Source organism: Aulonocara sp. 'chitande type north' Nkhata Bay, linkage group LG16, assembly GCF_057382095.1.
Source record: "Aulonocara sp. 'chitande type north' Nkhata Bay isolate Kocher_YH1m ecotype deep benthic linkage group LG16, A_spYH_male_GT1.1, whole genome shotgun sequence".
Lineage (NCBI taxonomy): Eukaryota > Metazoa > Chordata > Actinopteri > Cichliformes > Cichlidae > Aulonocara > Aulonocara sp. 'chitande type north' Nkhata Bay.
In genome coordinates this window covers 21,777,006-21,798,314 of record NC_141359.1, presented here as the reverse complement: position 1 = coordinate 21,798,314, position 21,309 = coordinate 21,777,006, and the positions used below count along the sequence as shown (strand labels likewise).

The window sequence follows — 21,309 nt, the reverse complement described above, 5'->3', positions numbered from 1 at the left end:
AAATGCTTTGAGAGACTAGTCCTTCAGCACACCAAGGATTACCTCCCCCCAGAATTCGACCCCCACCAGTTTGCATACCGTGCAAACAGATTCACAGAAGATGCCATCACCCTCCACTCGGTGCTGAGTCACCTAGAACAGCGGCAGAGCTACGCCAGAATGCTCTTTGTGGACTACAGCTCACCCTTCCACCACTCGCCCATTGAGAGCCTACTAACTTACTGCATCACAGTTTGGTACAGCAGCTGCACTAAGGCGGATAAAGCCACCCTCCCAGCATGTTTGCAATGAGTAGGAGATGCTCTGTATCTCACTGTACAACTGTATAGTGACAAAGGTATTGGGTTCTTTTCTAAAAATTGCTATAAACAGAGGAACCCAAACTGATGAAAAGTGGCGAATATTTTTTTTCAAATGACTATTTTTAGTGGATTTTTGATATAGAAGCAGAATGACAGAATGTTAAAAGAAGTTACTTTTAGTCATTCTAAGCTGGGCATTGCGTTCTCTGGCTGTTCAAAGCCATGGAACTTTAGACTTTCCAAGCAAATAATGATGGCCATACTGATGTTCTTTTCAGTACATTTTACTTTATGTTCATTTTCATTTTTATGATGTTTCTATTTTTACATAATTCCTCCCACATAGCAAAATTGGTATGGCCTGGATCTGTCCTACACAATGTGCTTACACATGGCCTGCGTACCGCAAAGAATGACGGCCCTATGGTGGCCCAGATCTGGTTTACCAGAGGTGGCCCACACATGAGCCAGCACAAGGCCAGTTGCAGACACACTGCTGGCCCTGTGCTGGCCCAGAACAGTTTCAGCTCTGGCCCCAGATGTCAGCCTAATGTGTACCTTAGCCATGTAAGCCATGTAATAACAACATGTGCTGGAACATAATAGTGCAAAAGTAACATGACGAAACTCTGTTCAGACAGTGAATGGACTGATTCTTATACAGCACTTTTTTACTCACCCATATTACTCAAAGTGCTCTATACAACATGTCACATTCACCCAATCAGGCCAAATGTGGCATGCCATCACATAAACAGTGCCATCTTACCATGCCAGAAGTCAGCCAGCAGTGCCGGCTTGACACCAGATCCAGGCAAGACCCGTCTGCTATGTGGGATGACTTGTTCTTTTGGCATTTTAGTTGTGGATTATGTTTGGGCTGTGTCTCTTGCCCTTTCAGTATTGTTTTCTTGTGCTTCTAAGTGTCCCTTTGTTTCTTTTTAGGTTATGTAGTATGGGTTAGAGATATTTTGTATGTTGTTTTTGTTTAATAAATCCGCCTTTTGGATTATTCCCTGATGTGCCTGAGTTCTGTTATTTAGTGTCACTTTGAAAGGACACACATCCAGCATTGACATATAATTGTTCTTTCAATTTTTGATAAAGATTACAGTGAATTGAGATGTAACTTGGCACACAGGACGCCCAGAGGAGGGATGTGTTGAAAGTTGTACCTCAACTACTCAGGATGATTTTTAATGAATTTTTGAAAATTGACATAATTCTATTGTATTGACTGTATTAGATTGAATACAAGTTTCCTGTAATTTCTGAGGAATTTTACAGTGAATCTGGATGAAACTTGGCACACAGGTACAGTCCCAGATAGCAAGGAAACACTGAAACTATGTTGAGTCAATATCAGGCTGTGTCATTGAATCAACGTTGAAGTGTGATGTTGACCTAACGTCACTCTTGCACCCTTTTTAAATGTTGAAACAACATCAGGTTTTGATGTTGAATCAATGTTGAAACCTGACGTTGATTCAACGTTATATTTTCTAATACTGCTGACATTGAAACAATGTCAGATTCTGATATTGAAACACTGTTGAGCTATGGTGTTGATTTTCCACCTCTTTCGCACAGTTGCTTTTTATTAAAACAACAGTTAAATCATGACTGGAAATCTACCTTTCTTTATAGGTATTTTAACCAATACTAAACTACTGCATGTTTCCATCAATACTTCAACCACCTAAACACATAATTGTACTTATTCCTTAAATTGGACACCCTTTATAAAAAAAACCCAAATGTCTCACAATGTATCATGTCAATATTAATATCCTAAAATAAGAAAGCATTGCATGTGATGTAACAGAGAAAAAAAATAAACAAAAAAAGGTCAATAGGCATGTTTCGTTTGCTAAATACTTTATTAAAAGACAGTTTCCTATTTACGTTTATATGATTCACAGAAGTTTGTAATTTTTTGCATGATGTGCGTCCTGCACCACCCAAACGATCTGGGGCGTATCGGAGCCATTTCTGCACTGCTTGTGCAAAGACAAACTCGGACATAGAGTTTGCCCCTAACTGCTGCGTCAGGCTCCAATCAAGGCAAAGCGTCTCACCTATAGACACATTTTAAGAGCTGGAATTAGCGTGTCTCATGTCTTAAATGTGTATGCAAGTGCTTGTGTGTTTAACCAACAGGCCGTTGTTATGTATTTAAATCACATCTGACAGCTATTACACTTTATAGTTACAAAGTGTACATAACCTTTATATACTTACCATTGCCTTATTTGCCTCTTGTGATTGAAGAGCTGCCATTGTTTAGCTCCTCAATGTTGTGCAAGGGCAAATCCAGAGGCAGTACCCCAGCATCTACCGATTCATTGCAGCCGGTATTGCGGATGGCTCTGACCTCCTCACGGAGTTCGTTAACAGCTCTCGTCAGGTCTGACAGAAAAAGATAAAATTTTTAAGTATTTAAGAATACAGACAACTTGTCAAAAGTTTCCTTGTGTCACACACAGATATGTACAAAGACACTAGACAGTATTTTATTACCTGGTATTTTCACTCGAGGGGCCTGGGGAAACCATTTATTTGTGGGCTGCTCATCTGCTAAAGAAAAAAAGTTGAAAACGGTCATAAGTAATTACAAATGTGCTTTTGGAATATTTTTTCCTAAAGTTACAGTTTGATTTATAACAACACACACAGGAAACGGAGATGTGCAAGAAGGTACAGTATACAAGGAATTTTTGAAGTGCACAAGTGTACACGGCTTTGCATTTATAAAAAGTTTACAAACTTCCACTTTTTGGACTATATTATGTGGTGATATTGCAGTATGCAAGCACCACAGATATGTATAAAAGACAAGATCATAAATTCTTAGCAATCAAAGATATGTTTGTGAAATAAAAAAAGTTTTACTTGTGCTTTCTTTTATGACTGGTCTGAGTTTCAGCTTCGGACTGAAGGTCAGACATATCACAGTGTTCACTTAGATATTTCTGAAGACTGCGTTCTGCTTCGTGAAATGTGTCTGGAAGTACAAACACAATGTATGGCCAGACATAAATTAGGACACGAAAAACTTGTTATTGTTACATTTATACAACACCAATCCAGATGATACCCACCATGGCTTATTAGAAGTCGGACTGGTGCATAGGTGAGCCATGTTGCACCAGGATGAACTCTCCTCTTTACTGCGTCGTGGATCCTGAATGTGTCTCACGGAGGATATGGAGGCCATGACAATTTCTCCCCATTTATCCATGATCTAGGGACTATTTCTGTACCACCAGTGCTAAACTGCACAATGCACCAGTCTTTCATTTTTATCTTTTTTTTAATTTGGAGTCCTTTTTTGCCCTGTCTAGGATAAACAGGAAACAGATAATTACAATATATTTCATAGTCACTACAAAACTTGATCTATTGATTGAACTAAATAATAAATAATAGCTTAAAATGTATATAGGCAACAATTACAAGCAAACCCGTATATGTAAGCATTTAAACACTGAAGATAATAAAATTAACAGTATTTTGTCTAAGTCTGCCATTGTAGGAATTCATGGCACCGAGACAAAAACTTGGCGCACAGTGTGGCGTCAAAATAGGCGCACACCTTTGACGCTGCGTTTTCTCCGTCTTCCTCGTCCACACGTAAATGCTAAACGCAGTTTACGTGTGGACAAAAGGTGCAAACGCAAGTTAGGTGAGCGTGCAGCGTAAAGTTAGGTGAGCGTGCAGCGTAAAGTTTGAATTGAGTGCGAATCGAAGCGGGTGCTCTCCAATCATTAAAAGTAACAAAGTCATTGAACACATTTATACAGTTACCTTTACGTTTATCAATCATATATCACAGATTTACAATTTATTTGTAGTACTATGCTGCCCTCACGACACGTGACCCTGTGAGGTTAGACAGCTAGCAAACAAATAGAAGAGGTCTTCCACACAAGGCTTGACTTTCTTGTTTTTATGTAACTAGAACATGAGAAAAAATGAAAATGAATCGCTGGTTAACACACATCTTAATAACAACTTGCCGATTAGCCTAGCTTAACATGTACATTACATCAGCATACAGTTCGCTCCATGTAAACACACATAACGACTGTCTCTACACATGTCAATACTCACAAAGACGAACGTTTTCCGAGGTGCGAACGTGTGGAGCACTCTTAGCGTGAACATGAACTAGTCCCTATTTAATAACTGCCGGAGCACTTTTTCACGACATCATAAACGAAAGGGTACATCAAAGATAGGTTAGTGAACAGAGCGCTCCCTCGCTCCATTTCCGCACATAGGATACAAAGATCTCTTGTGGCAATGATGTCTCACTCTGAGCTTATTTATCACTCTGCTTATGTGGCTCAATCAGCACACGCACCAACCGCTGACTTTTGACTCAAGGGCATAACACTCCCCGCTTGATATACACACATTATATCACAATAAACATCAATACAACATATTCAAACATCATCTAGCATTGAAGAATATTCATTCAGTCTCTGCAAGCAAAACAACAATCTCTGAAACTGGTCTGAGAAACATTTTAACAGTCCCATCTTTTACAGTCCGCACTTCCACTTTTCGGACCTTCTTGTCGCTGCTGGGGAATGTTTTTACTATTAGTCCCATGGGCCATTCGTTCCTGCTGGCTTGGAGGTCCTTTAGCAGGACCACATCTCCTATTTTGACATTAGGTCTAGTCTCTGTCCATTTTGCACGACTTTGTAAGGTGGACAAATATTCTCCTTTCCACCTTTTCCAAAAGGTATCAGCAAGGTGTTGAACATGTTTCCATTGTTTCCCAAACAGCTGCCCTGATGAGAAGTTCCCAAGTGGGGAGGACACAGCACTCATCTTCTGCGTTAGTAGCACTGCTGGAGTGAGTACTGCAGGACTGTCAGGGTCGGTGGATATGGGAACAAGAGGCCTTGCATTAATAATTGCCATCACCTCGGCCATGAAGGTGCACAACACTTCATGAGTAAGACGTGTTTGTACAGTTCGTAACAACATTGCATCCAGAATGCGCCTGGCAACGCCTATAAGGCGCTCCCACGAGCCTCCCATATGAGACGCATGAGGGGGATTGAAAGTCCAAACACACCCTCTCTCTTGCAGGTACTTTCCTACTGCTTTGTTTCCCGAGTTTAGGTCTAATTCCTTACAAGCGCCCACAAAATTCGTGCCTCTGTCCGAGCGCAGAAACTTGGCCGGGCCCCGAATAGAGAAGAGCCTTCTTAATGCATTGATAAAACTATCAGCAGACATAGTCTCTATCAGTTCGATATGCACAGCCCTAGTTGACATGCATGTGAATAACACAGCCCAACGTTTGTTCTGGGAACAACCACCTCTTGTACGACGCGTCACAATAGTCCATGGCCCAAATACATCTAGGCCTACAGTGGTAAAGGGTGGTTCAGGGGTGACTCGGTCTGCAGGCAAGTCTGCCATTTTCTGGATCTGCATTTTGCCTCGCAACTTGCGACATGTGACACACCGATGAATGACAGATGACACAAGCCGCTTCCCTCCAATTATCCAGTACCCAGCACCACGGATAGCTCCTTCAGTTATGTGTCTTCCTTGATGAGCCACTCGTTCATGATAGTGAGTTACAATTAGCATGGCGATGTGGCTGGTAGATGGGATAATCAGAGGGTGCTTTTCATTTTCTGTGAGATCGGCGGCGGAAAGACGTCCACCGACTCGTAAGAGACTGTCTTTGTCCACTACAGGATTGAGCTTTTTGAGTGCATCAAATATGCCACTGACCTTCCTTCCTTTTTTAATGTTTTCAAGCGTCCCTTTGTAAGCTTCTTGTTGGACGGCTCGAATAATGACTGCTTGGGCTCGGGTGAGTTCTTGGACGCTCGGTGTCTCACTGAAACCTTTCCATCCCCTTCGCCCACTTGTCTTTTGTGCAAAGGATGTAACTACATGAATGAGTCTGGCTATGACTCTGCAAAGAGTGATCCAGTTTGAGTACTTTTTGAAACGGTCAGAACCCAACTGTGGCTCTGCTACAGTAGTTTTCATTACTTTTATTTCCGGATGTATCTCTCCGTCTTTTTCAGGTTCGATGAGCGTGAAAGGACCAGTGTGTGGTTCTGTGTGTGGGTCAGAGTACAGAAAGGGTGGACCTGAGAACCAGGTACTGTTCTGCAGGTCTGCTGCTGGAATGAACCGAGTGGCCTGGTCAGCTGGATTTAACTCACTTGGTACATAATGCCATTGACTCGGATGGGTGGATGCTCTAATGCGCGTAACCCTGTTGGCAACATACATGTAGAATCGTCTGGAGGTGTTGTGTATGTACCCCAACACAATCCTACTGTCTGTGTAAAAAGTCACATTGTCTACTTTAATGTCTAACTCGTCTCTGATGAGCTCAAACATTTCCACCGCGAGCACAGCAGCACATAGTTCCAGGCGTGGTACAGTGTGTGCGGGGCGGGGTGCGAGTTTAGACTTCCCCATCACAAACCCAGTATGACACTGTCCTTCACTGTCAACTGTACGCAGATAGACTACTGCACCTATAGCGACAGTGGAGGCATCACAGAAAATGCAAAGTTCTTTCACTTTCGTTGTGCTTAACGTACCTGGGCTGTAGCACCTTGGTATTTGGAGGTTCTCAAGGGCTTGCAAAGAGTCTTTCCATAAGTCCCACCTCTCCTGTTTCTCAGGGGGTAAGAGTGTGTCCCAGTCTTTTCCATCAGATGACAGTTCCCTGAGTAATGCTTTGCCCTGCATTATTATGGGAGCAGCAAATCCCAAAGGGTCATAGAGGCTATTAACTGTCGACAATACTCCCCTCCGTGTGAATGGTTTGCTCTCATTTGACACCTGGTAAGTGAAGCTGTCAGATTGTAGGTTCCAACAGAGTCCCAAGCTTCTCTGAACTGGAAGAGGGTCTACTCCTAGGTCTAAATCTTTCAGGTCCTTTGCACGATCCTCAACATGGAAAGCTTCCATGACTTGACTGCAGTTTGATGCCACCTTGTGGAGGCGCAAGTTAGACTCTGCCAACATGTTTTGCGTTCTTGTGAGCAGGTTGATTGCTTCCTCTGGCGTGGCGACTGATGTGAGACCATCGTCAACATAAAACTGACGCTCAACAAACTGTCTTGCATCAGATCCGTGTTCTCGTTCTCCCTGCTGTGCTGCCTGTCTCATGCAGTAGATGGCAACAGCGGGTGACGGGCTGTTTCCAAACACGTGGACCTTCATTCTAAACTCAACTATGCTCTTTGTAATGTCATTGTCCTCATACCACAGATAACGCAGATAATCTCTGTGGTCTTCGCGCACAACGAAGCAGTAAAACATTTGCTGCACATCGGCTGTCAGGGCTATGGGCTCTTTGCGGAAGCGCAACAGCACTCCCAATAGGGAGTTGTTCAAATCAGGTCCGCCAAGAAGCACTTGATTGAGCGAAATTCCATCACATTCTGCACTTGAATCAAACACGACTCGTATTTGTTGTGGCTTCTGTGGGTGGTATACCCCAAACGTGGGCAGATACCAATGTTCTTTATTTAGTGGCAGAGGAGGGGCAGGCTCGGCTTGGTCGTTATCCAACATTTTCTGCATGAATTGGATGTAGTGATCTTTCATTTCTGGTCTCTTTTCCAAAGTCTTTCGGAGAGAGCAGAGGCGTTTTAGGGCTTGTTCTCTGTTGTCAGGGAGCCTCCTTCTCTGTGAGCGAAAGGGTAAAGGTGCAACCCAGCTGTTCTCTTGGTTTTGATAAACTTCACTGTCCATTATTGTCAGGAATGCTCTGTCGTCGATAGACATGGCTTGTTTGTTATCACCCTCAGATCTAACAAACACAGAGTGTCCCAAATCGTCTGTGATGCAGGTTGCATTCATAGTGACCCCATAATTCTCTTTAACGTGAATTGTGTTTGGGCAAGGCTCAAAATAGGATGCACGTCCATTATCTAAGGTGTGTGTTTTATAGACATTGACCTCTGACTGACTGTGCACTTTTCCTAGACACACCTCCCCCACAATAACCCAACCCAGGTCTAGCCTTTGGGCGTATGGTGCATCATTGGGTCCGTTGATTTGCTCACGTACCTTATGGACCCTGATGACGTCCCTTCCAAGGAGTAAAAGGATTGGGGCGTGGTGGTCGACAGGTGGGATGTTATCTGTCACTGGAAGAAGATGTGGGTGATGCTGGGCAATCTCTGGAGAGGGTATTTCAGATCTATTGTCCGGCACAGAGTCACATTCAATTAAAGGGGGTAGCTGGATGTTGACTTCTCCATCCAAAGACTCGAGGAAGAAGTTTACAGCTCTCCTACCTGAGGTTTGTTCTCTGCCAGAGCAAGTCTTTAAGGTGTATGGAGTGGGTTTGGCATTGATTTTGAAAAGGCTGAAAAACTCTGACTTAACCAGTGACCTGTTGGACTGATCATCTATTACTGCGTACATTTTTATAGCTCTCTCTTTTTGGCCTGCGGGATACACTTTGACCAAACTGATCTTAGAACATGAACGTGGGCTATCACCTTGGCCACATACCTCTGTGCACTTCGACTCGACTGAAGGTGAGCTCTCGATTTGCTCTTCATTGTCGTTGTTTCCTGGTGTAGTACTCTTAGGGGCAAGAGTAGGACCAGGATGCATTGCAGATAAGTGTTTGAGGCTGTCACATTCAATACACTTAACCATTGCTTTACAGTTTTTTGCAATGTGTTGGACAGACCCACAGCATCTGTAGCATATGTGGTGCTCTTTGAGATAGGCTTGTCTTTCTTCAATAGGTTTGTCTCTAAAGAGCTTACACTTTTTGAGTGGATGTGGTTTTTTGTGGATTGGGCACTGGCGATCCGGTTCCTCCATTTTCTTTGGACTGAGATTATTCTGGTCCGACTCTGCCGTAATGTCCATTTTGTGTGCTGACACAGTAGGTTTGCGACTATATGACCTCAGTTTTTCTGTGGGAGAAGGGACATGGGTGTTGGCCTTGGACATAGCAAAGCTTGGGTCATTCCTCATTTTCGCTTGCCGCTGGACAAATTGTGTGAAAACTGAGAAAGGAGGAAATGACACACTATGAGTCTCCTTGTACTGTGTTCCTACAGTTGTCCACTTTTCCTGTAGGTTGAAGGGAAGTTTTTCCACTATTTGCCTGACTCCTCTAGCTGTGTCCAGGTAAGCAAGTCCTGGGAGCGCGCCATCTTGTTTAGCACACTGAAGCTCCAATAAGATGTCACTAAGTTCCTGCAGCTTAACATTGTCTTTGTTTGTGAGTTTGGGAAAGTCCTCTACCTTTTTTAAGAGTGCGTCCTCAATAGCCTCAGGTGAGCCGTAGCACTCTTCAAGGCGTTGCCAGACCATCTTCGCACCTGCAGCAGGATTGAGGGTGTGTACAGCACGAATGCGCTTAGCCTGTTCGGATGATGTTGGACCCAACCATTTTGTTAACAAGTCTAATTCCTCTCTTGGAGACAAATTTAGGTCTTTGGTTGCGCTGATGAATGAGGTTTTCCATGCCCAATAGTTTTCAGGTTTGTCATCAAATTGCAAAAGACCTGTGCTGACTAGTTCTTTGCGAATTAGGTATTTTGCAAACTGTTGCATTTCACTTGATTCAGGTACACAGTTGTTAAGGTTGGGGGTGTGCTTTGTGGAGTTGGACCAGTACGTGTCGACTACACCAGTGTTCACTGTTTGCTCCTGTTTCCTTTCTCTATTTACAGGTGGTGTTTTCGTCTGAGTGTTGGTTATAAAAGGATTAGTTATTTGTGTACTGTCTTGTGCATCTACTTCATTGCAATTTCCTTTAGGAGGCTGTGCTGAGTCGTGCTGAGTGTCTGGGTAGAGTAACTCACATTGTTGTTGAACATATTCGTTAGTGCGGTGCACTGTACTGATGGGCTCAGCTTCCTCACAAAGTTCTCCGTAGAGCTCCCCGCTCTGAATCTCTGCTTCTTCATAGGCTGAGGCCTCTGCTTCAGCTGCGGCTATTGCTTTTTGGCACTGGAGGACATGTAGATGAGCATCCAGTTCAGCTCTCTGTTTCATTGCATTAGCTTCCTTTTCAGCGAAGGCCAGTTGAGCTCGTGCTGCTTGAGCTTTGGCGTAGGCCCTTGCAGCTGCAGAAGCTGTTGATGAGGATGTCCGTTGAGAACGCCTTGTCGAGGTTCTGGATTGCTGCGACTTGGTGTCGAATGGTTGAGACCGTTGCTGCGTTGTAGCTGGTTGAGTGGCAACGTCTGGTTGCTGTTCACCACCGGCTGCTTCGTCTAGCTCTTCAGCAGCGTAGTCTTTTAGGTAATTTCTTCCTGAGCGTAGACTCATGTTGCTTAAAGTAGCTCTGTATGTTTGAACCCGCTGAGTAGGCGTCTTTTCCTTCATCTTTTTACTATGCTGCCCTCACGACACGTGACCCTGTGAGGTTAGACAGCTAGCGAACAAATAGAAGAGGTCTTCCACACAAGGCTTGACTTTCTTGTTTTTATGTAACTAGAACATGAGAAAAAATGAAAATGAATCGCTGGTTAACACACATCTTAATAACAACTTGCCGATTAGCCTAGCTTAACATGTACATTACATCAGCATACAGTTCGCTCCATGTAAACACACATAACGACTGTCTCTACACATGTCAATACTCACAAAGACGAACGTTTTCCGAGGTGCGAACGTGTAGAGCACTCTTAGCGTGAACATGAACTAGTCCCTATTTAATAACTGCCGGAGCACTTTTTCACGACATCATAAACGAAAGGGTACATCAAAGATAGGTTAGTGAACAGAGCGCTCCCTCGCTCCATTTCCGCACATAGGATACAAAGATCTCTTGTGGCAATGATGTCTCACTCTGAGCTTATTTATCACTCTGCTTATGTGGCTCAATCAGCACACGCACCAACCGCTGACTTTTGACTCAAGGGCATAACAAGTACTATGCTAAAAAGCAACTACAGAGCGAAAGTCTGGGTCAAGCGCCGAGGCGACGGCAAGAACAAAGGAACCCTCGAAGCGTTAAAGCTAGCTTTGTAAGGGAATATAACGGAAAAGTATGAAACGAAAATGTTTTCTTTGTTGATAGACTTTGTTTGCAGTGCAATTTATTTGTTGCCGGATTGTAAGATGAAAGTAGACACAATTTCGGGCTCCCACATTTTATCCGAAACTTTACATTAACAAGTTTGTTTTGGTTTTTTTTTTTTTACTGTTATTCAAATGCAACCGTGGAAATAACGAATAGAACAAAAGTCATTCATTCTTACCTTATACTAATCGTGGTGCAGGCCAGTGCAGTGCATGAACTGATGCCTTCTCCGGTCAATTCCGCTGAGAGTAAATCTAATGTCCCGCTCTACTGTACAAGACAATGGTTACCTGGAGGGATGTACCAATGTGATAGGGGTGCTGCGGAATAGTCCAAGTGGTAGCAGCTTTAATTTCCCGCTCAACCATAAATCGATGGTTTTTCAACGTGATTGTTGTCACCTTGTCAACTATAAATAGATCAACAATCAACGATGACAGAACAACAGTGAATCAATGTTATTTCAATGTCAGTGTCAGGTTTCATCAGTATTTCAATGTTGTTTCAACATTGGTTTTGTGTTGACATTTCAATCCTGACGATTCTGATGGTTCAGATGGAAAATCAACATCTGTTCAATGTCTCCTTGCTATCTGGGGTAGGTGTCCCAGAGGAGGGATGTGTTGAAAGTTGGACATCAACTACTCAGGATGATTTTTAATGAATTTTTGAAAATTGACATAATTCTATTGTATTGACTGTATTGAATTGAATATAAGTTTCCTTTAATTTCTGAGGAATTCTACAGTAAATCTGGATTAAACTTGGCACACAGGTACAGTAGGTGTCCCAGAGGAGGGATGTGTTGAAAGTTGGACATCAACTACTCAGGATGACTTTTAATGAATTTTTGAAATAAACATAATTGTAGTGTTTTGACTGTATTGCACTGAATATGAGTTTACTGTGAATTCTGAGTAATATTACAGTAAATCTGGGTAAAACCTGTCCCAGAAGAGGATTGTGTTGAAAGCTTGGCATCAACTTTTAAGAATGATTTTTAATGAATTTTTGAATATGCAACCAGACTGTCACGATGGCTGTATTGGGCTGTTCCATTGTAATTTGTGCGCGCGCGCGTGTGTGCGCGAGTCTAGGCTTTCAATCAGGATATAAAGCGAAAAGGCGCTACCGTAAAGACTGGTGTAAAAGCGCAAGGAAATCTATGCGGCGGATAGGAGGCGGCTGGCTTGACCGCGGCTCACAAATGACGGCTCACTTTACCGCGGTCAAATAGAGCACATTTCATTCATAATGAGGTAAATCCAAGACCATCATGTATTCATGATTTGAATCCTGGGTTGTGTGAAATCCCAGAAATAAAATAATAGACAAAGTGAATCTGTGAACTAAGGTGTAGGTCTGTTAGGTTATGTTGTGGTGATCCTTGGGTTGGGGGATTTGTGTTCATACTGGAGTGCAAAATTAAAACCAATGGAAGATAGACAAGAAAAGTTCAAAGCCATCAGGTGCTCAGTTTAGAAAAAATAGAAAAGAAGAGGAGGAGAAACAAGCAAAAGATACAGGTAAGCAGATGTGTCATTGGATAATGGCAGGTCATCCTGAAACAATCAGAATACTTTAATAATCCCTAAGGAAATAAAATAGAGCACATTTCATTCATAATGTTGTAAATTCATGATTTGAATCCTGGGTTGTGTGAAATCGCAGAAATAAACCCTGGACAACGCAAATCTGTGAACTAAGTTGTATGTTGTGTTGTTCCAAATCTAAGGAGCTTGGAAAGAAAAGCATCTGGACTTCTTTAAATTGCTTGAAGACGTTTCACCTCTCATCCGAGAAGCTTCTTCATTTCTAAGGGTCAAATTGTGGAGAGTCCCAGATTTAACCCGACAAATGACCCCCTGATGATCCTCTACCTAATCACTAGGCGTGAAAGCGGGTGTGAGTCACAATCCAGAGTTTCGGGTGAGTTCATTGTGAAACCTAGCCCCACCCTATCATGCGAATTCCTGAGGTCAGATGGCTCAGGGAGTGAGTGGGTGATAAGGCTGCTGGGAAGGGATCTCAAAACTGGATTATGGCAGACAGTCGGTGTCGTAAGCCACCGCCTCTGTTCAAAGATATTTGCTCACAGTGGACATAGATGGCTTCTTTCACTCCTCTTTCAAACCATCTGTCCTCTCTGTCCAAAATGTGAACATTGGCATCCTCGAAAGAGTGTCCTTTATCCTTAAGATGCAGATGGACTGCTGAGTCTTGTCCTGTGGAGGTGGCTCTTCTGTGTTGTGCCATGCGCTTGTGAAGTGGCTGTTTGGTCTCTCCAATGTAGAGGTCTGGACATTCCTCGCTACACTGTACAGCATACACCACATTGTTTAGTTTGTGTTTTGGAGTTTTGTCTTTCGGGTGAACCAGTTTTTGTTTGAGTGTGTTGCTGGGTCTGAAATGCACCGGGATGTCGTGCTTGGAGAAAACTCCCTTGAGTTTTTCTGATACACCGGCTACATAGGGGATGACAATGTTGTTGCTTCTGTCTTTCTTATCCTCCCTAGCTGGTGTCTGATCTTCTGTTCTGTGCCTCTTTGTTGACTTTATAAATGCCCAATAAGGATAACCGCATGTTTTAAGTGCTTCCTTTACATGTGTGTGTTCCTTCTTTTTCCCCTTTAGGCTTAGAGGGAACATGTGTAAGGTCCTAATTATTCCAAGTTTGTGTTCCAGAGGGTGACAGGAGTCAAAGAGGAGGTACTGGCCCATGTGTGTGGGCTTCCAGTAAACTTCACTGTTGAGGTTGCCATTCTCCTCAATGTGCACAGGGCAGTCTAGGAAACGCAAACAGTTATCTTTTGTGTCTTGTTTGTGCCTTCCTGTTCCAACTGTCAGCAGCACAGACACTGTCCAAAAAGGTGGACAGAAACATTTTAAATGATTTAAGAGACATAAAAAAACCCCAAAAAAAACAAACACCCGAGGCATTGCCAGCATTTTTCTGTAAATAGCTGTATATAACTTTGTTGCTTGAAAAATATGGACATATTTTTTTCTAATTTACAACTTATGTTTCAGACTATGAAAATGAGTTGTTGAACATGTTTGTGGTTTTCACAGAAAAAAAAACGACTTTTTTTCTACTTTTTGTGGGGGGGGGGGGGTGATTTTAGTTCTAGTGTATTAATATAATGTGGGGTTTTTTTATAATGTGTGTTTTTGGTTTTTTTTTGTTGTTTTTTTAAATGTGCAAGCAGACACATGAAGCTGTAAAAATGATACCAACTCAAGGTAAACAGTTTTTAAAGGTGAAATATATAGGTAAAATCAAAAGTTATCAGAAACAGCTTAATATACCGTTTTAACCACATACGGACCCCAGAGGTTTAATAAAGGATTGTTGTGCTCTTTGCGCTCATGTCCACTAGAGGGCAGTATTGATGAGATGAGATTCCATCCTCAAAGCTTTGATTCAGTCTATTCCTCTTTGTAATATCTGCTTCTCTCACATGGCTAACAATATATTTTATTGTTTTATTGACTTTAATACTTAATGCAAAAAATAATGGAAAATTATTGAAAGAGATGGTTATATTATTTCCTACTTGTACTGTTAAATTACCCCAATTCTTTGATCTTTGGGCTGAAGGAAGAACAACACTGATATTATAAATGCTCAATTAACAATTACTTTAATCAATACACTCTTATTATTCCATATAAACACAATGAGCAATACAATCATCCGGATGGGAGATGTGCACAGACAAAATGTCGGACCGTTACTCAAACTCATATAGCCTCTGGTGGCCCCCACCTTGTCATAAAACCTAGAACCTTGGCTCCCTGTTTTTCTGCTCCTGGCTAATGTGGGGGAGAAGCTCCCGTACAGTGCGCTCTGTTCTTTCTACAATCACAAAAAGAAGGCCATGATTCTCTGCAAACAGTATTCTCTTTATAGATCAGAATAAATCAGCAATATGAAGGACCATAAAACAGTGTAACTCATTCACAGTAAATCAGCAGTATAATGTAATACAAATCAGTCAAATAAATCTAATAATTTCACCTTCTTCTAACTCAGGAGTATAATGCAACCTAAAACTATAATGCGTTCATAAGCTTAAATCAGAGGTATAATGTGGCCTATAGTCATACGATGATTCAGCAACTCTTTGATTAGAGGTATAATGTAACATAAGACAGTGTAATAATCTCACAGTACCAATTTCATCATCCCCATTCACCCGTCTGTTCGTGACACTTATAAAGTCCTAAACACATTTTGCTTGTTGTTTTTAAATTGGAGTTGGGTGTGAAACAGAAGAAGGCTGTAAGTATGCTTAACTGGTCATGTGAATGCATTTGTGAGGATATCATTTAAAAGGGGTTCTTTGCTAAGTCTTCCATTACTTGTAGACACAACACCGGCTTATCCATGAGTTTGGTGCCTTTTGTTTTATGATTTACAGTTCAGTGGTTAGTAGCTTAGTGTTCTGGGCCAGCTGTGAGAACAGTGAGCTCCTGTGGCATGCTGTGACTGAGTTTTAACTGAGATCTGTGAGTAATGCCTGTTCTTTTGTTTGGGTGATATACTGGCACAGCAGTCTCAGCAGCTTTGTCTTTTCCTGGTCCTACTATTATCTTCCCTCATCCTCCAGATCTTATTCAGGGTGAATAGTTAAAAGAGGACAAGCTATGACCAAACCATTTTCAAAAACATTTATTTCAGAGGTGCTCTACAAAACGTACAACAACCACAAGTCAGAATGCAGAAGCAGCAAAGAGATTAAATCACCCTTTCTCACTCCCGAGGCTTAACATCCCGATGTTTTGTCACGTCCCGCGGCGTTCCTGAGGAACGCGAAAGGTGACCGTCCGCATTCTCGTGGTACGCGCCGGGTCATGGATGGAATCCAGTGGAGTGACAGTCCCGCGGTAATAGACGTTCCAGCCCTAAACCTAACCTTATCCCTAACCATAACCATGTTCCTAACGTTAAACAGCACTTTAATGACGTGAAATAGTGTTTTCCCAAGTGATTTTAAGAAAAAGAGCAAACGTGTAGAAAGAGTCCAAACAGTTCTCATGTTTCCTCATTTTTCCGATGTTGTCCTTTAGGAACGTGTTAATATGTTGACGATTTGTCACCTAGTGTAAAATGTTACACTTTGGGAGTGAGAACGTGTTGAAATCACATTTGCAAACGAAATAATGCTGGTACCTTTCTGTAAATAAATGAAACTAAGGGATCCTTTTTTTAAACATGTTGCAGAAAACAGTAAAACAGATTCGATAAAAATCAGTAATGTAACACAATTGTGTTACATTACCACAGCATTTACACATATTCAGGTTTTCAATTATTTTTTTGAAATTTACATTTAATCAACAAACAAACAAACATACAAAAACATATCAGTTCACCTTCATTTCACCTCAGTCCCAAACCCCGCACCCACCCTGGTGATCCATGGTTTTACAGCAATGGCTTTCAGCAGATTATGACCCACAGTTTTTGAACCACTGTTTTAAAGTGCACATGAAACACTACATGCCTAAAGTCTACATCTTACATCATGGAGCCCTGCTCTCAAAAACTGACATAAATTTAACACTGTCTGTCAGTCTGGATTGAAGAAATAAGTGCTTAAAGTTAAAGTTTTTGATTGGCACCAAATTGTGCCAGTACAGAATATCACATCACTGAGTTGTCTGGTTTGTTGCGACAAATAGACTTCCATTAGCTTATGTTAGCGAACTAGTGACAGAACCTGGTGACATAATGATCTGTACTAGGACATGATGTTGCTATACATATTCTTAAACTTTAAGCACCTATTTCTTAAACCAAGCTTCACAGACAGTGCTAAATCTACAGTTGTATGAAAAAGTGTTCACCTGCTTGATTACAAGACTTGATTACAGTTGTTCCTGCTAAGGGTGGCACAAACATTTATTGGTTTAAGTTAATTGCTTAGCTTAATAACAAACACGTTAATTTAGAAACTGCATTTTGTGTGTATTTGTGTCATCTTTGTCCACTGTTTAAATTTGTTTGATGATTTGAAACCTTTGTGAAAAACATACAACAACAACAACAACAACAACAAAAGAGTTTAGAGGGCAGAGGTGCTCCCAACCAACCTCTTCTCTGAGTCTGGCTCCAGGAGGGGCCCCTCACCCATCACCAATTTGAACTGGGGATCTTACCAGGGGCAAATTGCTCCCAACATCATAGCTCCTAGATTCACTGGGGCACACAAACCACTCCACCACATTAAGGTGCTAATTAATGAGGGGTGAGCTCATTGTGAAACCTGGCCAGGTTTCACAATGAGCTCATTGTGAAACCTGGCCAGGTTTCACAATGAGCTCAACCGAAACCACCAGATGCTTTTCTTTCCAAGCTCCTACGATGACCTGGATGACTGAGAACCTTCACAGACGTCTGGTGTGAATGTTTGTTCTGGGTGTCTGAGTGCTGTATTGAACTGTCTGCGTGAGCTTCTGTGACTTACTGGTAATACATCTGTTGTTATGAATGGTTGATGTGTCAGAACTTGTCCTTGCATTAGATTGTAAACTTAAAACGTAACATTAACATTGTTACCCTTAATGAAGGGACATACTAATATCCAGGTGGGGGAAAAATAAACAAATGAATTTACAGTAACTACATTAATATAGCTTCTGATGAAAGCAGTTCACACTCTTGGTAGAAACACAAGCACAGCTCTCAAGTGCCATTAATGTTGTTACACATCAAAACAAAGGAACAGCCACATCCAAAATGCTGTGGCAGAGTGGGACTCAATTAACAATGTTTTGCTTTTAAAATGCTGTAATTACTGCAAATATAAAGTATAGTGACAGCAAGACAGAAACATTCATATCCATGGATTCAAAAAAAAAAAAGACATTCAGGATTATAAAAGTACCGAGTACCTCGACCTGTTCATGCGTTCATCTACAAGCTGACCCTGGAACATGCTGGTGGAGCCTTCAGTCCAGATGGGCAATTATCTGCGCCCACAGCTGTCAGAGGATGCTGAGGCAGAAAATTCAGAATATATAAGAAGTATTCAGCTTCTAATAATGTTGCAAACATCTATTCAACTTAATACAAGCTACAATGCTTCTTTTAACGTCAGCTTAATTGTTGGCTGACTTATTGTGGTGTTAAAAATAATTCAGAATGAATAACTACAAGTTCCAGCAGACAAATGGAGAAACATTGTTGTAAACACATTGAAACAAATTTGCCGTTACTGACTTCGTGCTGTTCTTGCTCTGCTTCATTTGCTGAAAAATTCTTCCAACAAAATGTCACAGTTGCAATCTTCTCCATACTTTTTACCCATTTCATTTACAAAACTGCTTTTTGAGATTTGTGATGGAATTAACCAATTATATTTGTGATTGTTCAAATTTAATCGGTTGACTGAGAGTTGTGTAAAAAAGCAAGCCCTAAAAAAGCCTTATATCTGAAGTCCTACATATTATACTACATATTAGGTGTATACAAAGTTATTGTTCTTTGAAAGCGTCCAGATTTATAAAAGCACCATGCTGCTGTCCCAGCGACATTCAGGGAAAGCAAAACGAGAAATAAGTAAATTTAGTTTTTATATTTCACATTCAAAACTTCCTTGTACTGAAAGGTTTTAAGGTACAAAAACAAAGGAGATGAACTTGCTATGACTTTGGAAAAACCTTTCACAGGGTAGGTGTCATGGTCCGGGTGAGTACAGGGTTTTTCCACTCCGCTGGGCTCCACCTTCAGGCAGAGACTCCAATCAGCTTCCACACCTGGTTCCAATCAAGTCACCAGCATATAAGACCAGCATTCACAACAGACCTCTGCCAGACCTTTTGCTAACTCACGTTAGTGCTAGGCTGCCAAGCCCTTGTGAGAGCCCTTAACTCCTGCTTTTCTCCTCACCGTGTTTTCTTTGTCATAGGACCCACCTGGCAGTCGCATTTCCCAAGCTAAACTACCCACATCTCCGCCTGGACGCTGGTTCTGTCATCTGGTTGCTTCCTTTCCATCATTGGACTACACCTGCCTGCCTCCCTGCCAAGTCCCTCACTCCAAATATATTGTGGATCCTCTCTGGACACTCCTCACCCGGAACCCCTTGGACACCCCCTCCTCGCATGACACTTTAACCTACAACGCGTAAGCCCTAACCACCACAGTCTAATCCTTCAGCTGTGATTCACTAGACTGCCACTGACTACTTGTCTCCTCTCATTATAGTGACTGCGTACCTCCATCCAAGCCGCTGCCCCTTTTTCCATTCCCAGGATCCATCCATGAAATCTAGCACCTAGTCATAGCACTCAGTTTCATGTTCATAGTTTGGCCTCACAGTTCTCAGTTCATAGCTTCCACAGTTCATAGCTTCCACAGTTCATAGCTTCCACAGTTCATAGCTTCCACAGTTCAGAGCATCCACAGTTTCCTGCTTTGTAAGTTCACTAGGCACTGTAAATAAAGCACTGTGTTCACGCCCGTTTTGCCTCCCTCTTTGTCTGCATTTGAGTCCACACCCACAGCCTGGCCCTCTCGGCCCTAACAGTAGGAGAAGTAATGGATTTCAAACCATTGCTTATTACCTTCATAGGGTGAGTCATTCGTTTTAATTTAAGTCTAGATGTTAACGTTTCTTTTTATTCCCTTTTATAGAAGTCCACAGAAAAAGAAAACAGAATAACTTCACAATGACACATCTACAAAACCTCAAATCCAAAACTCAGTAACAAAACCAGAAAGATTTAGACAAACTGCAGAGCTAAATCCTCACCTGATGCCAGACAATGTGAAGACAATCTTAGTTTTAGTAAGGTTTCACACCACACTCCTCGTGCCTGTAAGCCAAGTCCTGCTAACTCTGTGATCACAGTCTTGTACATCGGTCTGCAACTTAACAGAATAAAATGGTGAGAAATGTCTTCTTTTTTTGTTTTAATGATTTGAGAGCATTTAATAAAATGCAGCCAAACAGTATCAAGTTTTAATACCAGACAATAAAATATTTCAGTTTCACCACTGGGTCCATTAAGCTCACAGTTATGTCACATGATTAACACCAGTGGAAAGAAGAAGAGTTTGCTGTCTCGAGCAGTGAAAAAAAATCAATTTATGTAGTTTTAGAGCTACTTACCGGAAAAAAGAAAACATTAATCTTTAAACACACAAATACTGCATTTACCAGGAATTTCTCACTTGTAATGGATCAGCAGTGAAGTACAGACAGAGAAGCCAAGGACTGCTGAGTGACACTGGTGCAGTTTATTGTGAAAAGAGTTTATGTGTAATCAAATATACAGGGCAAATAAAACCGCTTTGTCATGTGAAAAAAAATATTCATGTTGCTTGTAATTTCACTGTCGATTTATGAATATAATTCTTTTCTTATTAACTATTACTGTGTGTGATGGCTGCACTTACAGCCACACAGTGGTAATATCACCATGTTAGTGTAGAGGCTTATAAGTAATATTGCATTCACATTTCTTTCTTTAAATATAGGAATTTATTTACAGAACAATAAATAACTGGTTTTGGTTTAGAATTCATTCACATATCCACATAACGCTGCATTCTAAAATAAGTGCGCACATTTTAGTTTACACTGTTATGTATGATTAATCTTTTGTTTTCTGAGTTACCTTAGTTGCAGCTGTTCCAGTCCCTTGATTAAGGAGCCAAGAGGTGGAAAAGGGGCGGAGCGAGCTTTAAAGGAAGGCTACAAATTGGTTCACGCCATAACTCAGGACCATGGGGGGGAATTGGAGTTCATTATGTTTGGTTTAGTTAGGTTTTGTGTGTTTTACCCCTTTTCCTGTTTTTGTGGGCTGATCAGCCACTATTTAAGTTTCCCCTTTGTCTCATTAAGTTAGGTCAGTTTGTTTGAGTTGTCGGTTGTGTTGTTAACTTTGAGTAGAGTTTTGTTAGTTTGACCTCTTTTATGGGCCCAA

General features: G+C 41.6%; 1 protein-coding gene, 2 long non-coding RNA genes and 1 pseudogene across 3 annotated transcripts; 1 reads left to right on the top strand and 3 right to left on the bottom strand.

Moving 5' to 3' along the window:
• Positions 1 to 1,770: 1,770 nt before the first annotated feature.
• On the bottom strand, positions 1,771 to 2,859 carry LOC147311462 (uncharacterized). Its single transcript, XR_015125381.1, has 3 exons — positions 2,823 to 2,859; positions 2,544 to 2,711; positions 1,771 to 2,380 (listed from the first exon to the last, which is right to left on the bottom strand). It is a non-coding gene; the product is annotated as an uncharacterized LOC147311462 (long non-coding RNA).
• A 1,363-nt stretch (positions 2,860 to 4,222) lies between these two features.
• On the bottom strand, positions 4,223 to 10,656 carry LOC147311461 (uncharacterized). Its single transcript, XM_086265640.1, has 2 exons — positions 8,829 to 10,656; positions 4,223 to 8,714 (listed from the first exon to the last, which is right to left on the bottom strand). The coding sequence occupies exons 1-2, from the start codon at positions 10,608 to 10,610 to the stop codon at positions 4,782 to 4,784; spliced, it is 5,715 nt and encodes a 1,904-aa protein (XP_086121766.1). The 5' UTR covers positions 10,611 to 10,656; the 3' UTR covers positions 4,223 to 4,781.
• A 1,870-nt stretch (positions 10,657 to 12,526) lies between these two features.
• LOC147311459 (uncharacterized) lies at positions 12,527 to 19,691 on the top strand. The gene is made up of 3 exons (XR_015125403.1): positions 12,527 to 12,629; positions 19,287 to 19,504; positions 19,586 to 19,691. It is a non-coding gene; the product is annotated as an uncharacterized LOC147311459 (long non-coding RNA).
• LOC147311460 (uncharacterized) lies at positions 13,247 to 16,797 on the bottom strand (annotated as a pseudogene).
• Positions 19,692 to 21,309: the final 1,618 nt, after the last annotated feature.